Source organism: Alligator sinensis, unplaced genomic scaffold (assembly GCF_000455745.1).
Source record: "Alligator sinensis unplaced genomic scaffold, ASM45574v1 scaffold752_1, whole genome shotgun sequence".
Classification (NCBI taxonomy): domain Eukaryota; kingdom Metazoa; phylum Chordata; order Crocodylia; family Alligatoridae; genus Alligator; species Alligator sinensis.
The window spans coordinates 2,878,103-2,899,518 of record NW_005842000.1 but is presented as its reverse complement, the minus strand read 5'-3'; the positions used below and the strand labels follow the sequence as shown (position 1 = coordinate 2,899,518).

Below are 21,416 nucleotides of genomic sequence, written 5' to 3'. Positions count from 1 at the left end.
TTTTTCCCTACAGATCAGATTGCAGTTTCCAAGGAAGTTGGCCACAACGCTGCTTTGCGCCAAGGTGCAGATAGCAATGGGACCAATTTTTTCCACACAGAACTGACCCTGTGTGTAAAACTTAAAAGGGGATGCAACAATGATAATAGACATAAACATGCCACTTACTAGCTCCTGCAACCACAGTCTTACCGCTGAGCTGCAAGGGGGGATCCTGGACTCGCTGCTGTAAGCCTTTCATGTTCTCCACAAGCTCCTGGTGAAACTCTTGGATGACTTCTTCCAGCAGGCCTGCATCCTTCAGGCCTCGCCAAAAAGCAAATGTGTCATCTATGGGTGCAGGAAGCAAAAAGGGAGAACACTAAAGCACTAGGAACAGGTGGTGGGAAGTTTTGCTAACTGACATGTCACGAGTGGGCTATGCATCTAGAACTCCTTTTGGAAAATGGGGATTCATCTAGACTTTGCCTTGGTGGGGGCAGAGGCAGAATCCAGAGTAAAAGGGACAGGGGCAAAACACACCTGGAACAAGCACCCTGTGAAAGTGGCAATGGTAGGACAAAGTGCTTCACTGCGGAGCTTCACGAGAAGACATCTCTGCTCATCTTCCCCCCATCCACCACAGCACAGAGGACTAACAAGGCAGTGAAGCCACAGAACGAATGTTAGTCTCTTCTCCCAGCTCAGGCTTCAAAGCAAATCACAGTAACATGTAGGAAGGACAGAGGCAGAGCTTCCCTTAGGAAACCTTCCTACCTCCCAAAGGCAGCTGGGTCAAGGTCAAAGATTCACCCTGAGCTACCAAATTACTATGGTTAAGACATGCCAGTTCCTGTGGCCAATAGTGCACAAGGGAGTAATGCAGCCAGCATCGGGTCTGTCCGTCTTGGACCCCTACCAGCCTGAATGACCAGGCACTCCGACACAGCTGTTGACAAGGAGGTGTTTGGCTCAGTCCAGATGCCGCACGCCAACCTCCACGATGTCCCCTAACTCCGCTGAATCAGAGATATAGGCAAGGAAGCTCATGGCTGAACCACCAGCATGCAGTGCTGCTTTACTGAGCCAGGATGAAACTGTGGGCCCACTGCATACAAACAGAACTGAACAGTGCACTCTGGTGAATTAAAGCCTGGCAAATAAATACCTTCGTGAAGATACAGGTGGTTGGGAAACTTACAGACAGAGTGTTTCCTACTCAACCTTAGTTCCTCTCCTAACCTCTCCCTACACCCATTTCAAAGACAGGTTGTCCACACAGAAGGCACAAGGGAAATTGTCTGCACTGCATCAAGTGGTTTCCATGGACTGTACCTCCAATGGTAGTGGTCCAATCGGTGGCTTCCTCACATGTTTCTATGGTGATCGTCGCAGGAGATCCATTTACTGCAATCAAGAGTGAAAAGGGAAAGAAAACAAGTCATGGCTCTTCTCTTGTCTTTTCATGTAGTGTCAGGCTCTGCAGCATACACCCACTTGCCGTGTTACTGCAACAACTCGCCTTCTTTTTTACTGGATGCATTCAATTATGTATGAGCTTGTTATCTCCTCCAGCTCTGTCAAATACAGACAGAGATTGAAGTGCAGAGCTAAAGGTCACACAAAACCAGTGGGGGGCTTTGCTTACCTTTCACTCAGCTGCGCAGTAACACAGGGGTTATTTCTGCAGCTCTGGAAAATGGACATTTTCCTGGGGAACAGTGACTTTTTTTACATCAGATTTTTTCTCTATTACTACACAGAGCAAAGGGCAGGCAGATTTATTTTGTACCTGGGCTAATACGTTTTCACAGAAATTGTGATTTACAAAAATTGGGCTAGGTTGCCACATCCACAGGACACAGAAGAAAGAGTAAATGCTTAATAAGAACCCCTATTTTCCACTTTTGTGTCGACAGGCTCAGAGACTCAATCAACTGGCCCGCTCTTTCCCCTACTGAGGGTATGGACAGATATACACGTGAAGCCCTTCAACTCACTCTGTAGTGAAGCGTTCCTAGTTTGGAGGACATCTGTACAAGTGTACAGTCCCTTCCCAGCTGAAGTGCCTCAAGCGTGCTGGAGCTCATGCTGTTGGGCAACTGCACAGTTATAGGGCTGGTGAGCAGGGTTGCAAGCCTGCTTCTTGGTCGTGATACCCTGGAGGCTTTTGAGGACAGCTGAGTGGGAACACCTGAGCGTCTATTTGGGGCTTCCTTCTGTTGTAAGGCTGGTCCGTTTCATTTCAGGAGGGCTCCCCCATTTCACGTGCATTCAAATACTGCCTGCTCCATGCCTGGAAACAAACTGCTTTCTAAATCAGCGTGAAGTGTGAACTCAAGGAAGGCAAAAGGAGGGGCAGAAGCCTTGAATGTGTCCTGAAAGCTGCCTTGCTCTGTTAAGCCAGGCTCATCGTGTCCCCTGGAGGGGAGGGTCCTTGGGTGCTGAGTGACAGGGCAGCACATGTCCTGCCCCATGGTGTAGATGGCTCAGAGGGGCTGGAGTCCCACACGGTGCTACTTTCCCCTGAGAACTACTGAAGGCAGTGGAGCTGGGAGCGAGCCACAGAGAGCTCAGCTCACGGTGACGGGAGGGGTGAGAAGCATAGCACTGTGGGGCGCTGGGGGACTGACCAACTTGTTGCATTTTGGGGAGAAGAATTAATGTAACATGAAGCACTTTACAGTGAAGTCCTTTAAAGCTGTTCCCATTTCATTCAGGGTCATTTTTTATTTTTATTTTTTACATGGTTTGGATTGATCGGTAGCACTTGAGCATCACACATCTGCCTCCTGACTTTTTATAGTGCTTTTAAGGCACTTGACAGGCTGTAACCTCTGTCCGTGACCTCACCGCACTACGAGATCCTTGCTGCCTCCCACATTTGCCTATCACACTTCCTTCCAGCTGTTCATGTGATCTCTGCAGCTTGTCCAAATCTCTGTGGTATTGTTACCATAGAGATAAAGGGGCCAGGGTGTCAGTCACACTGCATGCAGGAGCTGCAGAAATGAAAATTTGGGTCTGAGAAGCAGCAGTTCTTTTGGGAACAGCAGAATACTCTACTTGAAAACAGAGCTGTCTGTAAAACTGCTGCTTGAAATTAATTCTTCTCTTAATGAGTTTGTTCTTTCCCCTCTGCAGCCTCTCTTTTTCCCTCCTATTTGTTTCAAATGCAGCCTGAATCCATCAGCACCGCTGCTTCCTTGCATGCATGTTAATATCCGTAATTACATTAACTGGAACACTTACAGCACAGAGCTTGGAGTCTAGACCCAAGCTGGGGAGGAAGTAGCACAGAGTGGGGGAAAAAAAAAAGTTAAAAAAAAACCAACCAGAGGTTGTGTGCACATAGCAACTGAAGCACGAGGTTCAAGTCTTCGGTGCTCTGTGCAAAGGTAGCTGACAATGCATACCTCATTTGCATTGCTCCTTTTAAAAAAAAAAAAAAAAAAAAAAAGTTCTTGGTAGCAAAGGGAATTGAAAATATAGGTGTTCAGAAATCAAAGAATATCCCCGCAGAACATTCCCCATAATTATAAGGCAAATGAAATTTAGGGCTTAAGCTACTTAATGGTTAAGTCTTAACCAGTATCCTTCAAATCCATTTCTTCCAACTTATGTGCACGAGATCTGATAGAAACCAGTAGTATTCCCTGGCTATATTTAATCTTTCATCAGACAAGAATGATCAATAATTCAGATGGAGAGCCTTAAACGAAAACGTCTAAATTATTCAGAAGAAAGTCAGTTCCCAGGTTTGAAAGGGAACTCAGAAAAAGGGACTTCGAACTCAGCTGCAACAAAGAAACTGCACTGATCTCTGTGATAAAACACGGCAGGCAGCTGGCACCTGGTCAGAGGCTGGCACAGAAGAGGAGGAACATCGAGTAGGGAAGAGTTTTCCAGCAGACTAGCTAGAGGCCTCTACTTTTTAGGTGCTTGGGAAAGCAGGGTGAGAGACGGACCACTCTGGGGTAAGTGCCATTCTTGCAGAGTATCCAAGGGACACCCTTGCCAGGCATCTACTTCTCTGCCATGCTGCACTCCAATGGCTAGCTCTGATGAGAGACCCAGTGTTGGAAGGGGAAAAACAGACAGAAGGAAAATACCAGTAACTTTTTTTTGTAAAAAGCTTAACAGAGACAACAGTAATGGCATTTGTTATGTGGCTATAACATGCACTGAACATACCATCTGCAGAGGCAGGAGTGAGAGGAAAATACTCCGTTGATGTCTGGCTGGTCAGGGACACCCTGGCTCCAGTCAGGTCAATCTTAGTGCTGCGGCAGGTGTTCGAACAGACCTTGGTATGCTGGTAGAAATCCAGCTCCCCAGAGTCCATGATCCTCCTGCAGTACAAGGAGTGAACACAAGTATATATACTGGCACCAATAGGACTGATGCAGCTTGCCAAAAAGCAGCTGCCATTCTGAAGCTTTTAACTACAATCCACATATACAATCTTTCCAAATCCCTGTGATCATCCTCCTGCCGTTCCTTTCCCTTAATGTTAAGATGATGCTGAGTGGTATGGTGAATAGGGAGCAAGAGCAAAAAACACTTTCCTGCAGGGCAGTCCTGTAAGTTGTAGAAGGAACCTCAGACTCCTATTACCAAAGCCAGCAAAGAGCAAAGATCTGGCAGAGGCAATGGATCTTCCTGTATTAGTCAATCCTAGAGGCAGCATTAACTAAGCTAACAACCATAAATGAAAGTAAGAAGTCATCGAGTCAAAAATCTGCTGACAGGGAGAAGGGGAGAAAACAGTGGTCATCAAGAAGAGTGCTAGAGTGCTCTGGGCTTGGAAGGTCCTCGATCAGCTGGTCAAAGAATGACCTTTGTGAGAAATGGGGAGGTAGGGGCAGCTGTATAACAAGGTGTCTCTGGTAAACCTTCAGACATCTGCATTAGAAGGAAAGATTACTCAGTAGAGAGGATGAGGAATGAAACATGTACCCTGCTGTCCTCCTTATTCACTGCTGCAATTATCAAAGAATGAGCAAAGCAAAGTGGACACAGGAAGCCAGGAGCCTGGATGGAGATAAAAAACCATTTCATTTTGGAGGCTCTCATACTGCCAACAGGAGGCACTCTGTCTCATTCTCACGTGTAACGTACAACAAGCAAAGTCTCAGAGTAAGAGTCAAACAGGGTAGTAGGGCCCAGAAGTGACTTCTTCTCCAGAAAAGAAAGTGGTGGGCCCAGTTTTCAGACACTCAACTGCTTCAATGCATGTGAGCTTTAACAGGTGTAGATGATTAGTTAGGTGCGTGAAAAAAGTTGTGTGCACACCAAGAGAATCCATGATCTGTGTGCATGCACATGCATGCTTGTGGAAATGCATACCTACAGAGAGAAGTCACGATAAAGACCCACTGAGAGTAAGCCCCTTGGAACAGGAGTTCATTATTTAACCCCACGGAAGTGAAACAATTCCTCTCCAAACCTGACAGACTAACAGAGAAGACATCTGAACTACCTGATGTAAGAATACTCTTCCTCATATCTAAGTGGATCAAACTGCAGCTGAAAGAAACAGGATGCAGGTACCCATAAATAATCTTGAAATAGTAGGCCACTGAAAATACCTAGGAGTATCAAAGAAAACCCATGCTGGAAACCACAGCTCTTTCTCCAAATGGGCTAATTTTCATATATTGGGATTTGTCTTGAGGGCCATGCAGGAACCATGCTTAATAAAGCATATGCATGCTGGATATCACCAGCACCATGGCAGTACCTGGGGCTGCATTTCGAACACAGATGTATATTGGTGCTTTTTAATACAGAAAAGTCAACTGGACACAGTTACCATGGTGAGAAGTAAAGTTAGTGCTATCAACATGCACTAGTAAGCTAGAGCCAAGCATGCGGTCATCTGGAACAGGGCTATCACTACCAAGATGTCCAAGCACTGCACCTGAATAGCTCCAGGGAAAATGAATACTTCCACATGATGGCATTAGGATCGATGCAGAGCCTCCCCCTGGACATTCCAGCCAGGAGCTTAGACAAACTGTCACTTGAAAAGAGGCTTGGTGTTTGGAAGGTCTGAAGTGCACAAAGCAGCTGTGACGAAGCAATGCAGAGCAAAGCTGAGAAGACAATTCCTCCCCAGAAGTGATCCCGTGATAGAGGCTGGAGGAAGAAGGCGATGCTGGATGGCAACCCTAAGGAGCAGTGTTCCACATGCATGACTGGCCAACAGCATCCCGCAAACACTCATCTTTATAACAGCCCTTGGAGATTCTGCCTAGACGTGTACAGGGCTATCACTACCAAGCCCTTGGTAGTGATAGCCCAAGTGTATTCTGCGCTTGCTCTTCTTGCAAAACACGGTGAACAGAAGCACTGCAGAGCTCCAGTGTGCAGGTGGGCTGGGCTCAGCCTTCTACCTAGCTCTTACATGCAACACAGTTTCAGCTCTTCTGCTGAGTCTGGCTTTGTATGAGGAGGTGCAGTCAGGCTGAGCACAGAGGTAGTCAAACCCTCCTTCTCCATGGACCCTTCAGCAGCAGGGATGCAAACTTCATTTTGACCAAGCACTGTTACTGGATGAAACAAATCTCCAGGTCCTCCTTGCGGAAGGAGGAGAATGGCCAGCAGCTAGAAGTGAAAGTGCTACGGGTGCTTGAGGCAAAGAAAGAAGTGGGACATCCTCCCTCCACCCGAAGGCCTGGACACACCTCTGTTTGGAAGCAGAGGTGGTGGTTGAAGGAATGGTCTTCTGGGGCAGGCTGCCTCCAGAGCACTCCCAGCCTCTGCTAACTAGGGGTGACACTCTGGATTTCTGGGCCCCATTGCCAAGTAGGCTGCTGTGTTCGTCTTCATGCATTCTTTGCACGGGTTTCATCCCTCAGAAGACTTGCCCTGCCAAAATGAAGGCTTACTGTGCAGCATCTGCCAAGGTGTTAGAAGTGGATTAAAAAAAGAAAACAAGAGCAGCTTGTGTTACTGCAGGAGCTCAGTGGGAGAATATAACTGTTCTGTGAGAAGGCTATGGAGAGACAGAATCCCAGGGAGGGGGAGAGGTACCTGTGCTTCTGGCTACTGGCAAAGGAATACATTTTAGTTAGACTGAGGTCCAGAGCTGTTGCTTGAGGAGGCTATGAAGAGGGGAATTCCTGTAGTCCAGTCCAGAAAAGATGAAGGCACAAATAAGCATTGAGTATAAAAACTTGATTTAGGACAGAAGTATCACAGCAGAGAGTGTGCTCATCTATGGATGGGCTCTGATCTCGCACCGTAGGAAAAACTGATTGAATGTGTGCGTTCTGTGCTCTAAATCAGCAATGAAGCAAAGCCATGGAAGAGCATGCCTGGCACAGGGACTCTGTCACAGAAGATGTAAAGAACACAGCCTGACCACCTGTGGCCATTACAGATCATACAGCAGGATGTGCAAGATGGGATCTTAATTCTAGTCAAGCTCTAAATCAGGAGGTGACCATTCTATCTTCCCCAATTGCCCCTCCATTTCCAAACTGATAGTATTCCCCAGTTCCTTTTCTATCCTGGTAAGTACTGCTGCTCTGTGGCTGTTAAACAATGCCTGTGCTCCAGTCCCAGGGGAGGTCCCTCCCACACTGCTGCCAGAGGAAGGGGACGGGCAGTTCCTCCTTTTACTGCCTAGCAGCAATGGGGAAACGTGTGATATGAAGTGGAGCACTGCACAGACAGACTGTGGTTGGGACAAATGTTCCATGACACACGCATCCGGTCCGCAGTTTGGCAGCTGCATTCTGCAGCTTTGTCTTATGAAGGAGAGCTTGTGGCTGCTCCTGCACACATACAAACAGGCAAGAGCACTGACCTTAGCATGATCCCATTCATCCGGATTGCTCGCTTCCAGTCCTTCAGGGTGGACTTGCCCGCCAAGTGGACAAATTCTTTGGGACTAATAAGGTGATCGTCATACTGCAAAAGGGAGAAACACAACAGGGTGTGACAGCCTGAAAATGAAGACCCACTCCCTGTGAGAAGGTAGATAGGCAGGAAGCCTGGTAGCAGAAACAGTGTTTAGCCTGGCACCTGGCAGCAGAGCAGGACTGATCTCATGGCCAAAGCTCAAGACTGTTAAAATGAAGATGAGTTCCTGTTCCAAACTTCCCTGTGTCTGACTGAACTCTGTGGGTCAGCCCCATTCTCAGTGAACAATTACTCACCAAGACATTTTTTTTATGCTAACAAAAACCTTTGTCAGAAATTATTTACGAGTCATTGCCTAGCCCTGTGTGGACCAGGCTGCATCAGGCAGGGCTTCCTGATGTGTTTTGGGCAAAGTGTAGTTAGCATCACAACACACTGCCCCCCACCATGTGCTCCTGCTGCCCCAGCTTTAATTCAGCTTGTGTTTCCTCCAGCTAACCATTGGACAGGCTAGCTGTGAGAAACATTGTCCCACCCACCACTATCCTCCTCAGAGCATGTTGCCCAACAGGCATCCCCATAAAGAGTCGTAACTGTCTTGGAGGGAAGAGGAGATAAAGGTTCAGCCTCAAAGCCTATTCAGTTTTTAGTCTCTGCATGGTTCTCCAACAAGCATAGTAACTTGTGCCAGCTCCAGAAATGGCTTCTAGGATGCCATGCAGAGAACTATATTAAACTATTAGCACATGATATCCAATAGCCATCTGACGATCTGCCCCTCACTGTTGGCCAGAGTGACTCTGAACTAGTCGCTTGGAGCTACAAAGCCTTGCACCTCATAATCATCCCTCCCAAGTTCTGCTGATGTCTTTTATTAAAACTTTGATGGCAATTTCCACTGGGGCTTCCCAGAGCTGGGTCCCATCTTCCTGTGGGGTGACAGGAGGCTGTGTGATTCTGATCTCCTAACTGCTGTGCATTAGGAACCACTGTACTCTAACAGGCATAGGGGCCACATGCAAAGAGAAGATGGGTTTCAGGCAACAGGAGCAGGAGGAACTGATCTACCTTAGTTTTTGCTCTCTGCTTTGGAGAAGAGACATGCAAAGACTCCACCTCTCCTAGGGGAAGGAGGCATCCTCTACAAGGCTCTCCTGCAGTACAACCCAAAAGGAGACACTGCTTTCTATTGTGTTTACAACACCTTCCAAACTGAACAGGTAATCAAATAGTCCAGGTTTTAGAGAATGACTCCACAGCAGACTGGCAGAAGTTGAAGCTCCAACCAGAGCTGCTCTGCTCCTCTATGAACCACAACTGTGGAGAGCAAGATAGCAACGGTGCCAGAAATAGTTTTCAGTCCTCCTCCCCTCTAGCACCACATCACGAACACATCTGGAGATGGCTTAGCAGACAGGTAGAGTAATGCCCACAAAAAGAAAAGTGGAATTCTGGATTCCACGCAAATTTTTCTCCTTCCTAAGTAAGGAGGGTGCCTGATGAACATGAATTCTGCCCTTTCTTATAGACGTCCTCACCTGCACACACTTCACATTGATACCAGGGCACACAAACTTCCTCCATATCAGGTTGGCTTTACTGTCTCCACAGGTGATGGGATAAACAATCTCTGCCTCCAAGCTGTCTTCCTCTTCAGCCATCTTCACTTCTCACAGGGAATGAGGGTGGGGAGGGAGAGAGAGGAGGGGAAGGGCCAAAAGGAAAAACGAGTTACAATCAGCAATTAACATCAAGCGTTAAAGATGCCTTGCAGTGGTGTTTTAGTGCCCAGAAGCAAGAAAAGGCAGGCAACAAATCTGGGCTTCTGCACCAAGTTTTTAGCCAGTCTCTAGCACTAAGGATCCAAAGGATCAACCTGCTCAACCATAATGAGCACATGCCTGTTTTGCAGGTCCAGGCAGCTGAAGGCGCAAAAAACCCCCCCAAAACCCTGCAAATGCAGAGGCCGTGACTGAAAGTTTGGTTCTTTGCAGGAACTGCAGAAGGAAACATTTTAGGCTGAATTATATATTCACACACCACTTTATGGTGCAAGCGTCTCTTCATGGCAGGCCGTTCTTCCACTGGTCCCAAGAAAGGACTTATAAGCAGCTAACCCACCCTCTGTCTTTTACAAATCTAAACACATCCAAACCTATTTTCAGCTCAGGTTGGTTAAGATTTCCCACCCACATTTGAGCCATGCCACTAAAATGAGAGCCACAAGATAGAAAAGCCCCACTGTCCAAGCGCAAGCTCCCATGCTTGACTACAGTGACCAGGAAGGGTTTGAGAGTCACAATTTTTATACATCAGAACAAGTTCATCGAGTTTCATCCATTTACTGAAGCGGCTGGCAAGGCATACATAGGGAGGCTGTCCAGAACAGGTGGTTTTATCCCCCTGAGGCCAGTGCACCCCAGTAGGGTGACATCACTACAATCTTAATCCATAAATTCACCTTTTCCTTGTATCTAGAATCTGTAATTCTGTGACACAGACAAACAAACCACAGACGGTCTGACTCCATGGCTGAACCACAGACAAATGTGAAGGTAGACTGAATGACTAAACTCAAATAATCCCCGTCTAAACCAGGAGAGGGCAGCAGCAGCCCAGGAAATGCACACCCCTACTCTCCTTATTCACCTTCTCTCCTGCCTCAGTGTCACCCCAGCCTCTGGCACACATTCATGTAATGGCAAGATGGGGTCTGATCCCCAATCCCAACAACTGCACCTCCAGCCACGTTGCACATGCACAGCAGAACGTGGGATTTTGGGATTAGAGATCTGATCCCAATTGTTTCATCACTACTTGCCAGGGCAGGAGGATCCCAGGCTCCCCCTGCACCAGGAAGTTGAAAGCCAGTTACCCACAGCCTGGCATGAACCAATGCAGCCTGGAGCTGGGACTGACAATCAGCTGATTGTGGGTCCCAGCCCCAGGACCACACAGGCGCCAGTCCCAGGGCCCCAGGCACCAGGGTGTCAGAAAACCTTGTGTGCAGCATGCCAAGGCCCTAGGATCCAAAAAAAGATTCCCCATTCCTGGGATCCTGTGTGTCAGGGATGTTAGAAAACCACATGTAAGCCTGTGCTTTCCCCAGTGCCAGGGTCCCTGTGGCTAGGATGTCAAGTGCCTTTCTCTGCAGCTCCTTGGGAGCTGTGGAGCAGGTCAGTCAACAAGCCAAGGCAGGGGAAGCCTCATCACTCCCCATAACCGAGTACCCTGGTGCAGCTGATAAGTTCCCCTCAACTGGCACCATGAAAACAGCAGGGTGCAGGCTCATTCAGCCTGCTGACATGGAGAAGCTGCCAACCAAGCCCCGCCATGCAGCCAGCATCAGACTGCGTGGAATGGACTCGGTCATGTGTTCAATTTAAGTCTCAGTGGAAACCAGCCAAAAAAATACTGCACATATTTTGTGGAATATTTTTGTGGCTGGTTTCCTGTTCTGCAGCACCATTATTTTTCTGAACGTTAATTGGTTAATTGCATCTCAAGCGTAACAACTCTCAGGAGCCCCACTTGCAATTAAAGGGCATGACTGTTTGACCTCAGTGGTGTTTCAGTTGAGAATATATAACCACCGGTGATACCTACAGGGAAGAAGTGAAAACAGGACCTGATCCAGAAGGCATCGGTTCATCTGCTCTGCAAGGAAGTTGCTGAGCTGTCACTGTCACATGCTCCCAGGCAGCTGTGCCACGTAGAGATGTAGCACTCTACGCCACAAGCAGCAGGCCTGCTGAAGCTGCCAAGTCAGATGCAGGGCAGTCGGCAGTAAAGGTCAATGCAGTACACTGAACCTACCTAAGACGGCTTCTTTCAGGTGTGCAGATGCTGTGAAGGCAGCTGCAGCTGCAGCAGCTGCATTTTCCGACTCCAGGGTGTCTTCATTTAGGTCACCACTGGTAAGAGAGCCAAATGCACAAAATTAAGCACCCCATTTCTGATTGGTGGAGTGAACCCCACCTCAAAGGTCATTAACAACACACTTCCCTGTAAGCCAAGGGCATCCCAGTTATTCCTAGACAGGAAAACCTTTCTTTAACCAGAAGGACTCACTGGCAGGAGCTTAACTTTCTTTCCCTTATTTAATTTTAAAACTTATAGGCTAGGGCTGCTTGTGTGATCTCGGAGCTGCAACTCCCTGCTGTGCTCATAAGAACCTGACCATTTCCCTTTCCAAGTAAAGAATTAGTCTTCTGTTAGTACAATAGAAATCCAGAGCAAACTGCTGTTCTGAAGTTTCTCCCAGACACTTGCAGTCTCTTCAAAAAAGAAGATGGAAGGAAAGTAAGTGGGGAAACAATCAATCTTCTATTGGGTGGGGAGGACCCAACAGGTCTCCTTTATGGTTCTCTGGTTCTCAGAAATAGGAACTGGGAGGGCAGCATAACCAGGGCAGTATTTCATTAGAGCAGTGATTCTCAACCAGACTGCTGTGCCACCCTGAGATGCCATGAGAGACTTTTAAGGGTGTGCATGTGTTTTAAAAGTTGGTTGCTGGGGTTATACTAGCAGATGAATGAAACCAAGTCATATGTTATACCTCCTGCTTTACCGACTTTTATGCCAGGGGGCATCTAGGTTAGGAGAAGGATTCTTAGCTAGGCTAGAATGTAGTTTGACCCTGTCCACACTGGCAGACCAAGTAAGGACCCGAATAATCTGTGCACCTAAACAGCAGAGGGGATGTAAACCTGAATGGCTAAAGACTTTAAGATGCATTTAAATTGTGTTCAGCCTTTATGACTGGTAAGGTAACTTTGCAAACGTAAACCAGGGACAAACTGACAGCCTGCCTTCCTGGTCTGCAGACAGCTCCAGGGTCTGCTGCCACTCAGCTTTTGTCAAACCCCAGAAGTACAGAGAAACAAAAAACACTTTGCTTCACTGCTGTTACCTAGTAAGCCGCAGGCAGCAGGACACCAACACTGTTGCAGGGTGATGGTTTGCGTGGGACAGAAGCACCTGAGGAAAAGGAGGCCTGGGGAAAGAGGAGCTGAAACCAACCTACACTGGGACCATAGGAAGGCTCTGGCGGAGAGATCTTCTCCTGCAGCTAGTGGAAGTTATAGCTTCCATTTCTCTTATTAGGCATAAGCCAACATGCAGACAGAACCTCCCAGCAAGGGCTAGTGACAGCCCCTTGGTAGAAATCTCACCCAGCCTACAACTTCCCAACCCCTGGCAGAGGTAACAGGGGACGCTGGCTTTCCTGGAGTTCACTACCTCTCTTCCTGCCACAGCAAAGAAGGCAAAGTGAGCAAAGTAGGTACACTCTCATACTGGAAAGGGAATACTTAGAGGTTCTGATTTAAAGAGTACAAGGAAAATGCACTTGACACTCTTGATTTCAGAACAGTTATGCGGAGGGCTGAAGCACAGAAATTCCCTTAAAAGGCACAGCAATATTTGAGGAGAGAACAGCTCACTTCTGGCTGTTCCTCTTCCCATGCCCAATTACGTGAAGCAGAAATTAAGGCAGAGACTGCCATCCCATTTACCACTACTGGGTACCCATTCCTCCCCTCTTTCTGCCACTGAGCCTGCTCTACTAAAGATCTGCTGAAAAAAAAAAGACCAAGCAAACTCATAAACAGAGACGTGCATTTTACAGCATTTCCGTGTACCCTAAGAGCTCCAACTGCCTGCTGTCTTACAAATTGTGTCTGTATACTAAAAGATACTGCAGGCAGAGGCAAACAGCTAATTAAAGAAATGCATCAAGAACTCATCTCCTTCCTGCCTTACAATAGGAAGAAAGCCTAGCTTGTGGTGATTGCTAATGGAAAGACAGACAAACAAATGGCTCTGCATGGCTTCTATACCCGCTCTCTAGTCCCTGGCCTGCAATAGCAGAGTACATCAAAAGTGGACTATTCAAAGAAGCATTTTTTTTTTTTTAAGAACATACATAAATATGACACATGCTTAGGCTGTTTTGGATTGTAAATATTCGTTTCGCACAGAGGATGTTGCCGCAAGCTCAGTTAATGCATAGTATCAATGATCTACACGTCGCTCTTCACCATCTCCCCATGCTGGCTTCTCAGTGGACTACATCTGTGCATCTCACCAGCTCTGGATATTAGTGTGCACGGCTGCCTCTTGTGGATGTGCATTTGCATTTTTCTGGCAGAGACCCAGTCTAATTACTGCAGCAAACTCCCTACCTCTCTGGAGTCCTACAGTGGGAAAATGATGGTTTTCCTGGCATTCCAGAAGTTCTGCTCTGTACGAACCCTGTGCCCTGAACAAGAGTCAATGGGGAATGTAAATAGAGAGTCTGGCCTGCTCAAGGACCAGGGGGTATATTAAAACGAGCAGTCTTGCGTTTCACTGGCTGCCTGCAGATTCCACAAAGCAGAGCTACGCAGGCAAAGCAAGTTCAGGAGCAACCGGTTTTTCCCTTCCGACTTCTCGGTAGATGGCTGCAGGGTGGAACCGCAGCCTTGAGAAATTGCTCTCTCTTCCAGCCACCGAGCAAGGTGCTTCTGCAGTACAGAGATAAGGGATCTTGTGTGAGAAGCATGAGGCAAGTGAGAAAAATAAAAACCTAACTCTTCTGCAGTGTTTCTGCCTTGAAGAAGCAAGGTCACTCTTGGCACAGCTGAAGGAAAGCCCATGAAAAAAGCCAACCCTGACAATTTACTGCTACACTTCAAAAAGCCAAAGAATGCTGGCAATGAAGTAGGCTAGTGAGCACAAAAATGAAAGGAGGGAGATGGTGTCAACGTGTTTCTAAAGTGGAACCTCGTGAGCAGTCTGCAACCCCCTGTGTTCTGTATCATAAATGCAACCAGGCCAACTTGCTTAGCTATTACACCTGCAAAACACAGGCTCGTAAACCAGGTTCCCACCCCCACCTCTGTAAGCATTTTCCTCCCAAGCTACGTTGCTACACTTTCCTGTGGACTTGCTGGGCATATGGCAGCCTGCAAATCTATGATGCTGAGTTGAGGCAAGTGGGGACAGACATCTGAGCAGCAAGGATCTAACACAAGTGGAGGAAGGAAGAACTTTAACTAGATGCTTCACCAGCCTGCCACATGATTCCTTCCCTATCAATCTGGTAAATTCATACCTTCATGCCATTCCAGATAGACCCATCCCGTCGAGCTGCCTAGAGAGACAGAGGCAGACAGAGAGAGAGAAGCCTTCTCTTGAATGCAGAGCACCGGCATGTCATGAGCCTGATTCTGATCTTGTTCTCACTGCTGTGAATCAGGAGTAACTCCATCAATGTCAGAGCTTCCACCAGTCTTTGTACAGGAGGGTATCCAGCGCGAGACCCATCTGCTTTGCTCACAACACCTCCTATTAATTTTAGTGCTGGTTTTGAGCAGGAAAAACTAGTCCTGCCCAAACTCCTAACTTGGAAAATTCTTTGAGAAACAAATGCAAGGCACTGCCAAAGCTCTGGTAAAAGTCTGTGTCCTGCAGAGGTTTAATTAGGTGAAAAGAAGGCATTCGAAGGAGTACAGCATCTCTCACACAGTGCTCTCTGTCTCCCCCGGCTTCCCCTGCAGCTGGCTCTCCTGAGCAGATGCAGACAGACTCTGCAGGCTGGTAGAAATGGGTGGGTGGGGAGGGAGAGCGTGCAGACATCTTTCCAGCCACGGCAGTGTGTCCCACCATACAAGTCTCTGAACTAGCTGGTTGCCATGACAAAGTCGTGGGAGGCAATGCTGCTCACATGTCGTCAGAAAGGATCTCTCTCAAGTTTCTCCCCAGGAGGATCCATAAACCAGATGATGGGGGGGGAAAGAAAATTAAGTGTCCATGGAGTGCTGGGCTCATGTCCTCCTTCTCAGTGGGTTTTACCTAGCACGGGAAGCAGAGAGCAGAGTCTCCACCAAAAATAAAAGGTACAGAAGCATCTCTAATTAGATGTGTAGGCCAGTGGCCATGGTTCAGAGATGTGAGCTGGTGCTAACTGCAGTCTGGCTGCTGTACAGAAGCTGCAGCACCAGCTTCCACCCCGCGCCTGCATTTCTCCTGCTCTCACATGCTGAGAAATGAAACGTGAATTGCTGGGCCCTGTCAATGTGCACTGTCCTCTGCATTTCCTAACCAGGCCTTTAAAAGCTGAACAATTAATATGTTCTTATGCTCCAGGTACTGGCTGGGTTCACAGAGCAACAATAAACCCAAGAGAGCATTAGAAAAATGTCTCCATCCAGAATCCTGTTGGTTTCAAGGTGACCATTAGTGGGTATCTTTTTTTAACATGCCATGTAGGACAGGAGCCAATTTCAGAGACCATTTTGTAGGCAAGGCTGTGAAAGCAGGAAGCTCCAAGCTCATGTTCCTCAGCCGCTCCTGTCTCCCATTCCAGCTGGGGATAGAAAATGAGACTGGATGAAGCAGAAGCCAAAAGAACGACGGCATCTCCCAAGAATGGAAAAGGAGCCCCTGCAGTGGCAGCCTTCCAGATCTAAAAATGAGTCCCTGGGGCAGGTTATCGCCCCTCTGCGATGGCTGCAGCAAGCCCGCTCTGCAAGACAGCAGCCCTTATCCTTCAGCTTCAATTCAGGTGCCCCAAAATCCAGCAGGTCCGGCAGTGCTAGGCAGACAGCATGCAGGCCTTTGGGTGTCTCATTAAAACAACAGATTCTCTTCATTGCTTGCACCCTAAAACCCAGAAGAACGGATCTCTGCTTGGGACTGTGGCTGAAGAAAAATCAGCATCTCTCACCCACTTTCTAGAATTACCTGCTACTGTTTTTTGAGAGGTGAACCAGAAAAGATTTAAAAAAAAAATAGTAAAGAAAATAATCCTGCATTTGGAACAGGCTTGGAAGAAGGGGGACAAAAAACACCACCCTTACACCAAACAAATCGAAACACTCAGGCGCCCAGAAGCATGTTACACTGCTGCAAGTGGATCTCTGAGGCACCTGGCCAGCATTCACATTAGAAACAAGAAGCATTTAGCACTCAGAGAGACCTTCTTACATGGCAGCTTCCCAGGTTCATGTGTGACTGCTACGCTGTCCGAGAGATCAGGGATGTTAACGCAGAAATGACACCGAGCTGTCGAAGAAAGCAGCTGGAAAAGAACTGACCCCACTGCTTGCAAGTGCCATCCATTAGGTTGGAAGGAAAAAAAGAGCTCTGGAAAAAAAAAATGAACAGAGACCCAAGGGATGTCAGAAGAGGAAAGCCAATTTACACCTATTAGGCATGTCTGCTGCCTTTAGTAAGGCTGACACCTCGTATCCACCTTTCCTCACCCTCACTGGCTTGCTGACGAAGATAAAGAACATATCTTCCCGACTGAGCAGGGTGAACTGGCAGCCAGTGAAGCAGCCATGCTCTTGCCAGCAGCAAGTCTGTTCCATAACAAGGACCTTGAGTGCTGGTTCTGGTAGAAGAACAGGAACAACATTACCCTGCTGACCTTTTTATAACATGGGCCTTGTAACCTGATGCACTGCCCCAAAGCTGGAGGGAGAACGTGGAGTGGAATGGATTGGTGCAAACAGGACAGACATGCTCCTCTGTGAAGGAGGACAAGCAAATAGCAGCAGGCTTCTCTGATCATTTCAAATAAAGAACCACCTTGGTAAAACAGCTGTAAATACAACCTTGGATTTCTTACAGGCTGAAACCCCGAGAAGTTCTGGAAACACTAGATGCTCCCTGAACAAGCCATAGAAATGCCAGGGAAAATTAAACCAAACAGTGTGGCTTGTGTGTGTAAACTGGCTATTTTCATTTTGTGAACATGGAGCTAGCCAATCTGTACCTAGAAAAATAAGAACCCAAACAAGACCAGGCAGTACTGTATTGAAAGCATCAATTTTTTTTAAAATATGGATTTCAAACATTGGGGAAAACAACATCTGAGAATCTTTCCAAGTTTGCTGCTGTTAGTTTTTTGAAAAGCAAAGCTCCGCTCTATATCCCAGTGGTATTTTCAGTGACACATCTGTCATTTTTATTGTTAAGGGCCTATTAGCAATTCCCTTGGCACTGCTTAATGTGATGGCAAGAAGGACCCTGCAGAGTGCTACTAAAATTGTGGACTGTGAATACAAACACTGCAAACAAAAGATTTTACTATAGCACATACTACAGCAGTGGGTCCCTTTCCTCATGAGGAGCACATGGCTTAGTGAATAAAGCATCGATTTAGTCATGTACTTTCACTCCCACACAGACTGAAGTTCATCTTAACGTGTACTTCTATTCTGAAAAGTCATCATATAAAAATGGTTCTTTTTCAGTTAAGAGAAATTCCCCCTATGTGACCAAAATCTCTGCTTAGCATCCAAAATGGGTGGATGGCTTTTTGCTCCTGTTAACAGCGTGAAGACAATACAGTGAAGACAGCAGAATGCACAGCTCGCTCTACATTGCGTATTTCCATCAGAATTACCCACTGAGCTCCAGTCAATAATAGCTGTAGAGCTGCACTAAAGACAAAGTTAGAAGTGTTAGTGACTGCATGATTCGAAGACAGAGAGATGGCTCAGGTGTCTCTGAGGTGCTGCGGAGGGCAAGGATGTGTGAGCAAGAAGAACCCAGCTTCACTTTCTGATCAGGGAATGTTTGTAGGAATGAAAAACAGAAAGAAAAAAAAAAATTCTATTTATGTTTAAAATAAGCATGCGTGATTTAGCACCACTGAGAAACTACCTGGAACCCCTTGATTCTACTTTTGCAAAGTTACTTTGCAGAGATTTGCAACATAAGCTTCCCCACTGAATTAGTTTAGAAGACCTCACCTCAAGCCAGAAGATGGTCATCCCCCTACCATACGCGCAGAGCAGCAGTACACTGTGTGCTCTGCATCTGAGGAGTTCCATTGTAAGCTGGCATGGAAACTGCTTTGCCAGTTCCCCCTAGGAGAAATGAAGTCAAAGGAAACATGGAACATGCAAAGGAATGTGGAAGCAGAGTCTAAAAGCTAAGCCAGTTAGTTCAGGGGTGGGCAATCTATTCTAAGTGAAATACTGATACATGGAAAACTTCAGCATTTAAACCAGGGTTCTCAATTTTTTTTAGACTCGAGGCATCCCTCAATAGACTCAAGGCTTCCCTTGGAAAATGCCTGCTCTTTGTTTTCACTCTTTTTTGACTGCAGAAAAATAATAAAGTAATTCTTCGTTGCAAAGACCTCAAAAACACCACAACGCATCAGAATATTTTTAACACTATAGAGTCCCACATGAAAACTCTGGGCTTATCTGGTGAATCGCCTTTGTACATCTAAACAGTGCTAACATTGTGTGGCACCCCACAGCACCCTGAAAGGATCTCGTGGCACGAAGACACCCTGGTTGAGGATCACAGGTCTAAACATATTCTTCATTATAAATATACTGTTTGTGTGGGTAGCAATACAGAGAATTAACTGAAACAAATATATACAAATGCACAGTGACCCACAGGCTCGGTTAATGCAGATTTTGAGCAACAAAGCCGAGTGTTTCAATAGCAGGTTGTGCTGATGCATAACACTTAGAGGACTGCAGTATGGATCCTTTGCAAGTGCTACGACATTTTTAAGTTAATTTCTCAATTAACTTTAAATTGCTTAACATCAGATTACTGTGGGATCATCTTTATGTACCTAGTTTTTAATCCCCCCAACCATCAGCTGTTTGTTAGTTGCCAAAACTACTGTATTGCATTTTAAAGGGTTTGCTGACCTAGAAAAGACTAAAAGCAAGAGTACTGTAAAAGATGTATGACTCAGTACACATGTAGGTGTCTGCACATGTTATACAGATTCTTGCATTAGCATGGAAACTGGTTCTATACATTTATATAGGCCCTGATCTCGTAAAGTCTATGAAATTTATATTTACAAAATCAGTATGGTAGGAAATTCTTTCATTCCTAGGTTATGGGTAGCAAGCTAAAAGGCAGCAGTTAAGCGACTCATCCAAAGTTTACACAAAGTCTGGGGCACAGGTAGGATCTGAAATCAGACCTTAACAACAAGAGAGCCTCTCTTTCCTCTAAGGGCTAATCCAAATGTGTCATTTCTGTCTAAAATAAACAGTTGTAAAATTAATAAGGCAGCAGTAGAAGGGCAAAAGTCTCAGCAGTGAGTTCATGCTTCCACAGTGGAGGGATCAATGGCCAGCTAACTGCTGCTCATGAGACGCCCATCTCTTTCTTTCAGCCCACTACTTTGTGCACAAGTGTAAATGCTCCCAGAGAAGAAAGCCCGCAGGGCCCCTCGTGCACTGTTCCTAGGATGAGAAAAAGACAGTGACACCAGCTCGACATCAGCAAAACGCTGGCAAGTTTGAGCCTTGCTAGGGGACAGCAAAAGGTTCTCCTTATAGAATTTAACAGTAAGGCAGGTCCCATGCCCTTTTCTTCCATTTCCTCTCACCAACGTAAAACAGTGACTTTTTGTCCTTAAAGCTGCCAGTCCACCCATTCAAATGGAGGAGAAGTGAAATCCTTTTCCTTCAAGCACTGACCATGCTATGGTTTTAAGACATTCTGGCAGCTGCTGCATTCACGTTACTAAGACAGTTTTCCTGACCACAAGGACATGAATGCATCATCCTCTCCCAACCACAGACATTGTAAAAAGGCTACTAAGATCCCCATTCACGGCACAAAACCAAATGACCTTACCCATAGTAAGAACTTAGTTCTAACTGACCTGGGCTATCATTCGGTTTGGGCCAGTATGTATGGATAAGGCCAAACCACACTGAAAATCTGATCCTTTAACTCAAAGCCGAGGCCTAGTTTTGCTTTCGCTCCAAACGCTACAATATCAGAAAACACACCTGATCCTTGATCCTCCCACTTAAAAATGTGGTCTGACTTTGCAGCACAAACATATTTACAGCATTCTTCTTATTTAAATCTGTTCCTAAACCAACTACAGGCCTGCCAAAGTTCAGGACAGCAGCAGACCGCGATTAAATCCTATTTGGGTTTAACAGGATTGGAAACAATCTGTTATACAAGGTGACGCCAAGTTTTAGCAGCATCATGGATCTACCATCTTCACCCAGTTCCCTTGATACTGCAGAAACTGCGTTATAGACAGGATCATCAGCTAAAGCCCAGTTTTAACCCAAGTTGGGCACTCCAAAGTTTAACATCTGTTGGCAAACTGCTTTGCCAGCTGCACATTCTGAGCAATAATCCACCAGAAAGGCGACACAGGGGTTACTAACCTAACTATCTGACCTGCATGGTACCCAACTAAATTTGTCCAGCCGTGTCAAGGTAACGTACCAGAAACAAGATAGGCAAGATGATGGGCGATTGCTCATTTTCACACCAAGCCCTGTATTTTGCTGGGATGCGACTGCTACACCCATGTTCTTTTTAAACACGTATGGTGAAACAACTTCTTACCCGTGCTGAGATAGATTTGTCGTCACTAGCACAGTTTTCACTTCTTCTACGCCAGTGCCATCGACCATGTTGTCAGGAGTCGTTACCACGACCACCTCCTCCATGTGAACACTCACATCAGGGGTCGCCATGGTGAAGGAGGGGACCACGGTGGTCAGCAGTCGCCCTTCTGGGACTTGGCTTCCTATTGGGAAAGGAAAAACAGAGGT

General features: G+C 46.6%; 1 protein-coding gene across 8 annotated transcripts in view; it reads right to left on the bottom strand.

The window, feature by feature from the left end:
• Positions 1–21,387, bottom strand: part of GMEB2 (glucocorticoid modulatory element binding protein 2) — a 24,848-nt gene extending 3,461 nt beyond the window's left edge. For 2 of the 8 annotated variants that reach the window (XM_006021674.1, XM_006021675.1), the window contains exons 1-7: positions 21,208–21,387; positions 11,668–11,765; positions 9,390–9,517; positions 7,796–7,899; positions 4,174–4,331; positions 1,315–1,386; positions 193–330 (exon numbers count right to left, since the gene is read on the bottom strand). In XM_006021674.1, coding sequence (XP_006021736.1) covers positions 193–330; positions 1,315–1,386; positions 4,174–4,331; positions 7,796–7,899; positions 9,390–9,517; positions 11,668–11,765; positions 21,208–21,338 — 829 coding nt within the window. In that variant the 5' untranslated portion in view covers positions 21,339–21,387. Of the gene's footprint in view, positions 1–168; positions 331–1,314; positions 1,387–4,173; positions 4,332–7,795; positions 7,900–9,389; positions 9,518–11,667; positions 11,766–18,596; positions 18,714–21,207 lie in introns of all 8 variants that reach the window. The other 6 variants (XM_025201726.1, XM_025201727.1, XM_006021673.1 and 3 more) reach the window with 6 other exon arrangements.
• Between the last annotated feature and the right edge of the window lie 29 nt (positions 21,388–21,416).